This window comes from Podarcis filfolensis (genome assembly GCF_964270895.1).
Source record: "Podarcis filfolensis genome assembly, chromosome: 6".
In the NCBI taxonomy this organism is placed as follows: domain Eukaryota; kingdom Metazoa; phylum Chordata; class Lepidosauria; order Squamata; family Lacertidae; genus Podarcis; species Podarcis filfolensis.
This window is the reverse complement of record NC_139609.1, coordinates 48,965,338-48,978,322: the sequence shown is the minus strand read 5'-3', so window position 1 is coordinate 48,978,322 and position 12,985 is coordinate 48,965,338. Positions and strand designations below refer to the sequence as shown.

The 12,985-nt window shown below is 41.9% G+C and overlaps 1 protein-coding gene across 3 annotated transcripts in view; it reads right to left on the bottom strand.

Annotated features, from left to right (window-relative positions):
* Positions 1-2,691: 2,691 nt before the first annotated feature.
* TESK2 (testis associated actin remodelling kinase 2) overlaps positions 2,692-12,985 on the bottom strand; it is a 56,361-nt gene continuing 46,067 nt past the window's right edge. For all 3 annotated transcript variants that reach the window (XM_083619858.1, XM_083619856.1, XM_083619857.1), the window contains 4 exons: positions 12,841-12,924; positions 11,469-11,555; positions 10,890-11,037; positions 2,692-6,739 (listed from right to left, as the gene is read on the bottom strand). In XM_083619858.1, the coding sequence (XP_083475984.1) occupies positions 5,733-6,739; positions 10,890-11,037; positions 11,469-11,555; positions 12,841-12,924 (1,326 nt within the window). In that variant the 3' untranslated portion in view covers positions 2,692-5,732. The remainder of the gene's footprint in view (positions 6,740-10,889; positions 11,038-11,468; positions 11,556-12,840; positions 12,925-12,985) is intronic.

The following is a 12,985-nucleotide window of genomic DNA, read 5'->3' as shown; positions in this document are numbered from 1 at the left end:
CACTGTATATTGGTAAGTATGCACCAGCATACTTACCAAACTAGATACAGTATTGTGTAAATTCCATTAAAGTGCATATTCAAAAAGATGCAAATTGCAGAGGAATGGGAGAAGGAACAACATTCAGACTCCAGGGTATGTGGCAGTGGGGGTGCTTTCATCCCACCCTGCTGCTTGTGCCCACTATTTGCATATTTTAAAATGCGCATGGTAGTCATATAATTAAGCTAATTGTTTTGATGATTGAGTCTTTGGATGGGTTGGAAAAGTAGTTAACTAAAGTTCTATGGGCCCCATCAGTGCCTAGTACAAGGCATGTGCAGAAAACCTAGTAAAAGAGACTGCTCCTTAAAGTAACTTAAGACATTCTTGAGGTTCAGCAGGTCTGTTTTGAACAAGGCACCAACAGTACAACAACATACCTTTTGCAGACTTGCTGTTGCTCATATCACCTTTTATGAAATATTTCATTGTATCCAACTAAATAATTGTGTGCACCGAATGACTTCCACAAGTGCAACAGTGTTCCCTTTCTTCCCATTGCATGCCCCCCATGTGCTCTTGACATTTCTGCAACCTGGCAGTGTGTGCAATGATTTGGTTAGATACGGCCTATTCTTTTCTGTAACAATAATGGTGAAACTCTTGCCGCAGGAGCTAGAAAACTGCAGCTATGTGTGAGACAGAGGATGGCACAAGAGCTTGAAGATGCAAGAGAATTTCAGAAATAGGTTTCATGCTTTTCTTCTACCCATACCACTTGCCTGTTTTTTGGTAAGTTTGCTGCAGAATAAATGAGTAAGAAGCTAGATGGGCTTCTGCGAACCTTAGTTTGCAAAGGGCAGAGGAAGGTATCTGCATCATACTCTGCATTCTGTTCTCAAACTAAATCAAACTGCTCAAGCCTTGGAGTGTACTTTAGGGAAAACCTACTGGAAACAACAAAGGATAAAAAATCGATTCACAAATGCTATCTTCAAAGTCACATTTGGCATTAGTAGAGGGGAAATGTGCCCAGCCAACTAATGCAGTTACAGCTGAGGTTTAATCTCTTGCTGGCTGCCTTTACTTATAAAAGGCTTTTAATCTTACTCAACTTTGTCACCACTAGTTTTAGCAGGGAAAGAAAACAGTCTGTTTTGTTAATACTCTCTTTCTCAGGCCAAATGATCCTTCCACCAATTAGTTGCAAAGACAGTGGCCTCCCCATGCTGTGGTAGTTTGGCCCTCTGACCAATCTAATCTCAGTAGAAGTATAGTATGCCCAAGTATCAGCTGCGCACAAACTTCCTTTTTGTGAACAAGCAGAAAGCCTTGGTTGATCATAGTGCTTGGTTATGCCCAAATGGCTTCCAAACAAGCCAAAATATGGAGTTAAAGGTTTTAAGTTTGCTTATATATCTTAGCTTGTTTGGCAGCCATTAACCATTTGTTCACAGTGGGAACAGGAAACCTCTCCTGCATATTGCTGCTTAGAATTTATTGTCATAGCACAATTATCAAGCAAACTTGGTATACAACTAAATCAGTACAGCAGGTGTGAGAAACCTGTTGCTCTCCAGATGTTACTGAACTACAACTCCCATCAGCCCCCACAAGTGTGGCCAGTGATGACAGTTCATCAACATCTGAAGAGCCAAAGGCTCCCCACATCTGCAGTACAGATCAGCCATAAGTTCTAAATCTATCCAGTATTTCTTACTGTTCCCCCCACCCAAATATATTTATACATTAAGCTTCTCTATCTTTTTCTTCTGCTTGAATTTATTTTGCTTTTGCTTTTCTAACTTCTGTTTTCTGCTTCTAACACTGATGGTACATTTTAATTCACTGGTTGCCACTTATTGCTAATATTCCTAATTGTTGGTGATCTGTGGGTTTCAGCTACAAAGGAGTTGTACGGGGAAAAGAGCAGAACATATTAATCTACCACTTTTGCCTGAACTGGTGCCAACACTGGTGTACTATAGCCTTTTGGGCTAGCCCTGCATGTGTTACAAGAGGTTGTTATAGCTGCTAGTCCTCAAGAGGTCCTGTTCACATAAGTAGCAGAGCCAAGCATCCTAAGTTCATTCAGGACAACTATAAAAGTATTTAATATAACTTGATTTGTTGACACAAGATGATGTGATGACTACTGGGTTAAATGACTAAAAAAAGATTATACCAAATACATGAAATAGGCCAGAAGCAGTATGCCTCTGAATACCTGTTGTGTTGGGGAGGGTACTGTTTATGCATTGCTTCTTGACTTTATGGAAGTGTGACTTGACCACTGGGGGAAACAGAATGATGACACTTGAGTTCAAAGCACAGCTTTGATGAAAGATCAGAACGAAAGTGGGGGGTGTATTTTCTAAGCCGCATACTGTTGGGTAGTTGGAAATAGAAACAGCTTCTTGGGGGGGGCGGGAATCTGAATTCCACACAACAAATAAATAGTAACTGTGTCTTTGTAGCATGAAATACTATAAAAGGAACCTCTGTGAAATCAGACATTTATCAAAGAAGCTGACTATCACATCCCTTTAAAAGTTGCACAAGAAATGCAACTGTTTCATTGGATTTCATACTGCTCAAGCATTATTCTCGCCCTTATTGCTAGCGCAGCAGCTCTTGCTCTGGCAGTCAGAGGATGCTGAATCCAGGCTAGAGCTTTCTTCCTTAGCTCTGTCTTTTCAACCACAAAAGTAGATTTATTTGTTTTTATTCTGAAAGCAAATTGGGAAACAGTTTACAAAAACTGACAAAGAAAACATTCAAATACTTTAAACTAGATTCATCTTTGGTTACTTATTTCAGTTCCAGTAAAACATACTGCTGCTGTAGTTCAGGAAAAAAGTCAGACCAAGTAAAACATAAAAACCAATATTTGCCTTCTTTACACATCCATAAATATCTGCAGTATTAGAAAAATGTTTCGTAAAGATTCTTTTCTGGCAGTGTTAAATTATACACAGGCTACAGACTTTTTTCCTAAGATTTAATGACAAAGTTTAGCTATTTACAGACTGCAAATATTAAGACATAAAATTCCTTCATAAATATGAAAATAGACCTTGCAAAGATCTTTAAACCTTAATCAAATATTTGGCTGCCCCCAAAGGTTATTTTTGCATAGAAATGTAGTGACATGCAGTATAAACAGCAGCATTAAGTGCAAAGAGGAATTATTCAAGTGTCTGTAGTTAAACTGGCAAGAAACACCAGTGTTCTTGGACAAGATACAGCAACCAAGAATAACCTATCATACTCCTGTCTTCTGCTGGGGTAGCAATTTGTTACATACAATTATACACAGTCATCTTTCACCAATCAGTCACAAGTATTGCTGCTATTACGTGTTTAATAAATGTAACATAGAAAGATTGAGTGAATTAAAAACAGATTGGGGATCTTAGATGGGTCTGCAGGTCGCTTGTAAGAAAGCAAGATGCATCTGTCAGCAAATCAAAAACATGATAAAAGCAAAATTCACTATTGTATTTGTACAAAGCACTGCCACTGTCTTGCCACAATCTGTATTCATTACAGCTAATGGCCAACAGCTGCTCTGCAATACTGGCTCTAGACTGCATACCCAGAAGTCCTTATGGCCAGGGGCTCTTACATGTTGTAAAAGTGGATAGCATACATTTAATTTTAGCCACACAATGACCAAGGAATTGGCTTCCACCAAGCTCCTTCAAAAAGAACTCCATTACAGTGTGGGCTGGAGAAATGTCATGCTTTCTGTACCAGGATAAGAGACTAAAGCCTTGCACTAGCATTCTGCTAAAAATGCAGAGCAGCCATATAAGCAGCGACCCTCTCCCCCAGCTCAAGAAAGAATACCACATCTGATAGGTTGTTTGCAGAAAAACTGCATGAAAGCAGGAAAAACATAGATGAAGCAAAATTAGAGAGGCCACTTGTTTAAATCTTCACAAAACAGTAAGAGCACAAGTCAAACATCTAAAGGCTACAGGGTTCTAGGAGCTCACACATCAACCACAGACCAGAGTAGGCAGAAGTGTGGACTCCTTTCATGGCCTCTAAAGGAGACTCCAGTGCTCAGTTCTTTCAGTATCCATGCACTGATCAAGAGTAAATGCTTCTTCCTTGGAGGAACAAAATGTTACTATATCCTAAGTGTGCAGTGAGATGGTAACACATTTCTTTTTCACTGTCTTTAAAAAAATGCATGCAAAAAAATAGCTGTGGGGAGTTCTCTGGAAGGAACTTGACAAGGGCTCCTATATAAATAAGCATAGATTGCAAAAAGATGTTACTGCTGTTAAGGTTGCAACAAGCAACTCTTGGGCAAAATATTGTTACCTGTTTTTCAAATATTTCCATATCTGTGATCCCCAAGTTATTGCTTGATACTTTTTGTGGACTTTCACCGTTTTTATGGTTCCTTTTTGAGGGGTTAATAAGAGAGGACATCTACACACATCAGGAAGCAGCACTGCTTTTTTATTTCTTCCCCACAGGGGAGTTCTCATTAGCCTATTATATTAAAATAAGGGACTAGAGTCAAGACTTGGGACTCCAATCCCTCTTATTCAGCACATACTAACTTCTCTCTACTTTGAGCATTGTGCTGGACTTGATACTCAGAAAGAGAGACCAGTAAGGACTGGAAGTACTATTTCTGCAGCTACAGTCAGAGTCTAGTGAACAAGCATCCCTCTTCCAATGGAGGAATCTCAGGTGAGGTACTTTTAAGTTATACAAAATGCAAATACAGACCAAGTTTCCATATGTGCACACATCTGTTCAGAGTGTGTGACTGACCCACATGGAGAGGCTAATTGAAGAGTTGCACAAAGAGCTGGACAGAGCTGGATTTTAAGAGAATGCTGATGCGGAATGGCTGGCTTATTTTTTAAGAGCTCTCATGTCAAACACTTGGATGGTTATATACTTAATTTCTTCTACAATATAGAATTGGAGATACTGAAGAGTTACAAACACACAGCTGTTCATCCTCTTTGTGCACTTCAAATATACTGAATAGGCATTTGGTTGCACAGCACCTATTATTGCTTAAGGAAAATGGGATCGACCTCTTTCTTAGTCATGGTATTAAGGTGACCAAAGCAAGTAATAATTGGACAAGGAATGCTTGAAATAGGAATCTGAGCTGTTTGCTTCCAGTGTTCGAAACTGGATTGGAAGAGGTAGGAAATTTAGCTCCAGCAGTCAAGTCTGACTTTCTTCAGTGGAAGTTTGGGTTTCAGGCCAGCACTATGAACCTGTCATTATAACAGAGGTACAGGATGCTACCACCTTATCTATCTATGTTGTCCCAGCACTGCCAGTTTCCATCTTGTTATACTCAATAAGAGGTCATTTATACCTGCTCAGCAGCTCTCAAGAAGGGACACAAAAAGAGTTTTATAGATTTTTTTAAAGGATGCTGCCAAGTTTGGAAGAATTTCTTCAATCGGATCTAACTGTGTACACAGACAGAAAATGGCTTCTAAGTAGAGGCAAGCCTAGGATCCCAAATTTATGGCCCTGCATTGATCCAGGCATTCCATGGAGATATTGTTCTCCCCTTCTGCCTGCAGTAGCTGCCTCCTGAGGTACAGTAAGGGATTATGATCTCTCACACACTGACATACATGCTGTCTCACCAAATGGACTGGTCTGGTTGCTACACTTTGCTAGAGTATTCTGAAATAAAAAATTAAAAAAGCAAAGAAGTTGGGAGGAATATGCCACCATGGTATCATGGCTGAACTTTAAATGTCACATTTTGATTGCTCGCATACTGATGCTGGTGCATCTGAAGATGGCAGAGAAACAAGATTTGAGATGTCACTATCCACTGCCTCAAAAAGAGAGGCTTCTCTGCCAGACTGCGGGGAAGGGTTAACACTGAACAATAGTTTGGAAGACTCCGACCTAGTGGAAGGCATGTTCCTTTGAGTTTCATCTTCAACTTCCATATCTTCAGAGGAGATGCAGCTCATAAACATCTCTGAGGATCTACTATCTGAATGGTCTAAATTATGTGCCAAGATACCATCTACATTCTGGGCAACTTGCCCCCTGGGCTTTCCGAGTTCTGCTTCCTTAGCAAAATTTGCAGGGCAGTATCCATTTTCATCTTGGGGCTCCAGTCCATCAGAATAGTCCATTTCTTCCTCCTGCAGAGGAGGAGAAGGCGAGTCCTGCCTATGATGTTTGGCCTGAAAAGGAGGAATCTCAGACACTCCATATTGACTGCTGCTCAGTAGCTTCTGCCGCACTTCAGCCCCCAGCTGGCTAGGATCACATCTACTAATGGTTGAAGAGAGATCCCCAAATGTTCTATAATCTTTATGCACAAATTCAAGAGATCCTGGAAGTGATCTGCTCCGTCTTGCAGGAAGGAAAGAGGAGTCCAGCCAGTCAGTGTTAGAAGTCTGCCGGAATGGGGTCTGGTTCATCTTTAGACATCCTTCTGCCTCCGGGGAGTGCAAGTCAAATACAAGTGATATCACAGATTTGCTTGGCAAATCAAAAAATTTGACCTTTCCACCTTTCAAGTCTTCCCTAGAATTGAAAGGGTTGACTTTCCGGTTTGCCCCTTTGCTTGGTGTATAGTAGGGATCCTGAACATTTATCTTGCGGCAAGGTTTGCGAGAGAATATGTCTGACTGACTGCGCGATAGCCAGATATTGCGCCGTGGACGGGGTGATTTAGGTGGAATCTTGTCATCCAGTGAACTTAGCCTTTTTACTCCTTGTCCCCTCTCTAGTAAACCTAGAATGGAGAGAAAAAGAAAATCAGACTTAAAGGATGTTGCTAGTGACAGGATTAGAATGATACAGAAAAAGATCACCAGTGTACATATGACATTCTGTTCAGTCTTCCACAAAACCCCACACCTTGGAAATGTATGGACTCACATGGAATTCTGTATCAGTTGAGATCTAAATAATTTTTTATTCATCATAAGTAGGAAGTAAAGGTCTAGTGTAGAATATTAGTGCCAATAAATAGTGTTTAATGTAATCTAAGGATTGATATGATCTCTAACTCCTCATGTTCATCCAAAATCTTTTCTCTAAGTCAACATTTTACTGCTTTAAGCTTCATTCTGCATAGACCATTAGAGGGGAATGAAGTACCAATTGTTAAAGACTGAAGACAGAATAACAAGTCTTATCTGTGGGCAAGTATTTTCAAAGGCCAGCATAACAGGAGATATAGCCTTCCCATTCTATTATTGTGCTCTGTGCACTAGCAGATTGTTCCCAAGAACAAGAGTTGAGGAGGACAGCCACCATTTCATGAGACTATAAGACAAATTCATGCTACTAAAGGCTGATGTTTTCAATGTGAGGTTTCCTTAGAGCAAAGACACCCCTGTGCTTTGAAAGGTGAAGGCAAACAATAATACCTCCCTCTGGAAGTGAAGAGGTTATATTCCACATCAGCTTTGAAACAGCACATAGTCCAGTGCAGAAACTATGACACACAGCAGTTGGGCTTGGGGGTAAAATCTGTTAAATACATGTAAATAATGCATCACTAAATAGAGCAACTGCAAATATTAAGGTCAAGTGGAAAGTAGCTGTCCCAGCCATGTAACAGCTTCCTCTCAAAACTGAGAACAGGTACCCAAATTTTGGCTGCAATTTCTCTAAGCACACCAGGGGGCAGTGTGATGCTTTACAAGAAGGTACAATCCAATCCTAACACCAATGCTTCCTATGTTTTATTATGTTAAACATACATATTTCTGGGTACATTAAAGGATTTGCAATTCACCAGCACTGATACAGAAACCTTTTGAACAAGTTTCAGGGTCCACATGTATCTCCCACATATGAAAGTGCTTCCTCATTTGCGCAGTGCCAAGTACAGCTCTCCTCACATGTCTCCAGTGCCCTTAATATTGCAAAGAATGAAGTAATAATAATAATAATAATTTATTATTTATACCCCGCCCATCTGGCTGGGCCTCCCCAGCCACTCTGGGCGGCTTCCATAGAAACAAAAAATACAGTAAAATATCACACGTTAAAAACTTCCCTGAACAGGGCTGCCTTCAGATGTCTTCTGAATGTCAGGTAGTTGTTTATCGCTTTGACATCTGCTGGAAGGGCGTTCCACAGGGCGGGCGCCACTACCGAGAAGGCCCTCTGCCTGGTTCCCTGTAGCTTTGCTTCTCGCAATGAGGGAACCACCAGAAGGCCCTTGGTGCTGGACCTCAGCGTCCGGGCAGAATGATGGGGGTGGAGATGCTCCTTCAGGTATACTGGGCTGAGGCCGTTTAGGGCTTTAAAGGTCAGCACCAACGTTTTGAATTGTGCTCGGAAACGTACTGGGAGCCAATGTAGGTCTTTCAAGACCGGTGTTATATGGTCTCGGCGGCCGCCCCCAGTCACCAGTCTAGCTGCCGCATTCTGGATTAGTTGTAGTTTCCGAGTCACCTTCAAAGGTAGCCCCACGTAGAGTGCATTGCAGTAGTCCAAGCGGGAGATAACCAGAGCATGCACCACTCTGGCGAGACAGTCTGCAGGCAGATAGGGTCTCAGCCTACGTACCAGATGGAGCTGGTAAACAGCTGCCCTGGACACAGATTTGACCTGTGCCTCCATGGACAGCGGTGAGTCCAAAATGACTCCCAGGCTGCGCACCTGGTCCTTCAGGGGCACAGTTACCCCATTCAGGACCAGGGAATCCTCCACACCTGCCCGCCTCCTGTCCCCCCAAAACAGTACTTCTGTCTTGTCAGGATTCAACCTCAATCTGTTAGCAGCCATCCATCCTCCAACCGCCTCCAGACACTCACACAGGACCTTCACCGCCCTCACTGGTTCTGATTTAAAAGAGAGGTAGAGCTGGGTATCATCCGCATACTGGTGAACACCCAGCCCAAACCTCCTGATGATCTCTCCCAGCGGCTGCATGTAAATGTTGAAAAGCATGGGGGAGAGGACAGAACCCTGAGAGCCCAGGGGTCTGAACACTCATCCCCCCCCCACTTTCTGAACACGGCCCAGGAGGAAGGAGCAGAACCACTGTATGACAGTGCCCCCAGCTCCCAGCCCCTCAAGACGGTCCAGAAAGATGTTATGGTCGATGGTATCAAACGCCGCTGAGAGATCCAGCAGAACTAGGAAACAGCTCTCACCTTTGTCCCTAGCCCGCCGGAGATCATCAACCAGTGCGATCAAGGCAGTTTCAGTCCCATGATGAGGCCTGAATCCCGAATGGAAGGGATCCAAATGGTCCGCTTCTTCCAGGTGTGCCTGGAGTTGTTCGGCAACCGTCCGCTCAATCACCTTGCCCAAGAATGGAAGATTTGAGACTGGGAGATAGTTGGCCATCGTGGCCGCATCTAAAGATGGTTTTTTAAGAAGCGGTTTAATAACCGCCTCTTTCAGCGGGTCTGGGAAGGCTCCCTCACGGAGGGAAGCATTCACCACTCCACGAAGCCCATCGCCCAGCCCTTCCCGGCTAGCTTTTATAAGCCAGGATGGGCAAGGATCCAGGAGACAGGTGGTTGGTTTCACTCGTCCAAGCAGCCTGTCCACATCCTCGGAGGTAACAGATTGGAATTGATCCCACTCAACTTGACTAGACAGAACTCTAGCACTCTCCCGCCCTGGCCCTGCTCCCACGGTGGAGTCTACTTCTTCCCGAATCTGAGCGATTTTATCTGCAAAAAACTTTGAAGAATGAAGAACCCAGTGTACTCTGGATGAAGCTGACAGTGGCTATCGCTGTTCAAATGAAGGCACTTTTCCATACAATCCTCAATCCTTATTGTGTGGGGTAATGACACCTATAGCCCAAAACAATGTATTCAGTCCCTAGATTCATTTCACTCGCAGTTTCCACAAACCAACTTGCAGCAGTAGTCTTCAAAGCTGCAATAATTCAAACTGATCTGATATAGCCTCTAGGAAATACTTTGCAATAAGTCAGCCTCTGGTTAAAGGTCAGACATCCCAAGCCAACAAGGAAGAGCTTAATTTGGATGAAGTTCCTGGAATCTGTTTCACAAGGGCACAGCAGACACCAGGAGCCTTGTTTGCTTCTAAAATTAGATATTTAAACTCCAAAAGTGCAAGCTACAGAAAAAGCTACTAACAGCTAGTAGTTACTTATGTAACAGTTTCCTTTTGAGGTCTATATAGTTAGAATTTGGGTACCTACGGAACTGGGCTTTAGAAAAAGTGGGAAATAAGAATAAAAAAGATGAACGATCAAAAGTTTACATCATATGCAAATAAAATGTTCCCTTTGAAAAATAAAATAAGAGGACTAATGTCAAGCAACAAAGCATTTGTGAGAACTGGTCTTCATCTGTCATAGCCTATGATGCATAAAAAATGGGTGTCTCAGAAATGATATTAGGGTATGGGGGAAAGTTTGTTCTCAAAGTGGCACCTCCTCTGATCCTGCAAGGATTACGACACTAAACAAAGGATTATTTTACTCCACTAGTCAAGATGACCCTTAATGACATTAAGCAGAGCAATTCTAATTCACATTTACACATGGGGCGTGGCAGAGAGAAGACAAGACAACATCCTGGAGATCCATTTGCAGAGTGTCCATCATACCAACTGTCCTGCTACTGCCACTGCAAACAGAGCAGCTTCCTTTTCTCTCCCCAGCCCGAACTGACAGGGCTGGGACAGAATTGCACCTTTTCCATGGGCCTGTCTGGGGAAAGGGGGCTTTGGCACACACCTTGTTTCCCCAATGCAACATCAATATTGAATTTCGTGATAATGTAGCTCAAGTCAAGTTTTCTTATTTAGAAATAAAAGTATTATTTCTGGTTTACATTCCCCATCAAAAATTCAAGAAAGGAACCCTCACTATAATACAATTTTTGTTATTCTTGATTAGTAATCGGAGCAGCTTTGTGCTCATTCCCCTTGATCCCTACCTTTGGAAACTGAGATGGGTTTTCGATCTGCGCTGTCCAGATTTAGGAGCTTTCTTTCTCTTTCAGCCTCCTCACTTTTCAAGTTCCCTAGAATTTCCTCCAGTGTCTTGCTAATGTCAGCAAATGAAGGACGTAATTTTGGGTCCATCTATTAACAAAATAAGTGACAAGATACATAAGAGCTTAGTCATGAAGAAAAATCTGTACACATAGCACTATGTTACAAAAACATTATTTTCTTGGTTTTTTATAAATTAATTCTCACAGGCACCACCTTTAACACATGTATACCTACAGGCATATTGTTATGTTACATGGAAGAAAGATTAACTGATGTTTCATTTTGACAAAGCCATACATCTAAAGCAATGTGGAGCAGAGGAACTATAACTTTTAAAATATCCTCTTTGCTTTAAAATATTCTATTTGCATTCCAGAAATCTAACGTTAGATTGTATAGATGTCCTCTCCTCCAAGTCCCTCATGAACCATTTATCCAAGTTACCAGAGGACTCAGTGTACTGATGTTTTGTTTTAGGAAATATGCTCATTCCATTATTTTCCTTTAAATATACTCACATTGCAGCAGTTGAAGGCCAACTGGAGGAAGTTAGGGGGACAATCTCCCACCATGTGCTGGAAAGCATCATAATCCAACCCAAAATTCTGCAAGTAGAGGTGGAAAAAGAAAAGGAAGGGAAAAGTTAACAATTGAGGCACAAGAGAGGAGGGGGGAGGAAATATGTGCTAGACGAGGAAATGAGGAAATCATGAAGACAGTGTTACAAGGCAAAGCATGAAAGGGAATTACAGATAATAATTCTCTACTTAAGCAATACAATGAATTACATATATAGGTTATTCCCCATACAAGCAACACACCAAATCACATCTATTAGTGCTCTAACACAAATACAAGGTTCCTATGTAGATATGAGCAATGGCAAGGGGAAAGGGTAATTTCTTCTTGTCTCAGTTTGTGCCTTGATCTTGTATGGACACTGAGGTATACCTACTGTCTCCTAAACATTCTGCCATATGAGCTGAATTTATCTGAAGCACAGTTCATATAACCTGACATTCCTAACTGTACAATGTTTAGCCATCTACAGCTTAAAATGCATAAATAAACTGCATAACGTATCTGTGATGAAGTAGGAAAACTTTCAACTTGCATCATAATCCATCTAGTTTTGCAATAACTTTGGCATGGACTACTTTAAGAGTTGGTAATTTCATAAGTTCTCTCCAAGGCAAGATGACTGCCTCAAAATCCCCCCTTCTCTTGCAAAGAGAAGACATTTTCTACACTTTCAGTTTGAGAATATTTCATAGGAAGCTGCCTTAAGCCAGGTCAGGCTACTTGCAATTTGGCCAAGCATCATCTACTTCAGCTAGCAGTAATTCTCAAGTGTCTCCTGCAGAGGTCTATCAAATCAGTGCCTACCTAGTCTTTTTAACTGGAGATGCCTGGGGTTGAACCTGGAACTTTCTGAATAGCTAGGATAGGACATGACAACTTCTCTCTTATCCTGCTCTCCTGTGAAAAGGCAGAAGTGCATCTGAGGTAGTGAGGCAACTCGCCAATACCAAAATGTATTTCTAATTTAGAAAAGAAGGATTCCTATGCAGATAGTCCTCTTTCAGTGAATAAGGTACCATCAATAACCTGCTTTGGGTTATACCAGTCAGATATTATAGAAGCTCATGACTAATTCCTGATGTAGCATTCACCTGCAAAGTATAATTATGTGCTTTAAATGGGGAAGGAGTGGAGAGAAGGAGTTAGTGCCAGTCTCTGCATGCAACTGTAGCAGAGGATGAATGCTTTCTTAGAAGACTTATACAGTGGTCATTCATCATGTGTTCAGCAACTCTGCAAACATTAATGACCCAGCGAAATTCTTGAGGATTCTTCCCTTTCCAGTCCTTGTTAATGCACTCTGCTTACCTCTGTGCGAGGGAGATAGTCTGGATCTGCCTGGATCCTTGCTATAATCTCACAAAGAATGATGCCATACGAGAATACATCCGCCTGAGGAGGGGTGGAGGGGGAGAAAGAAAACATGACCACAACTTTATTACAGGCACTCCTA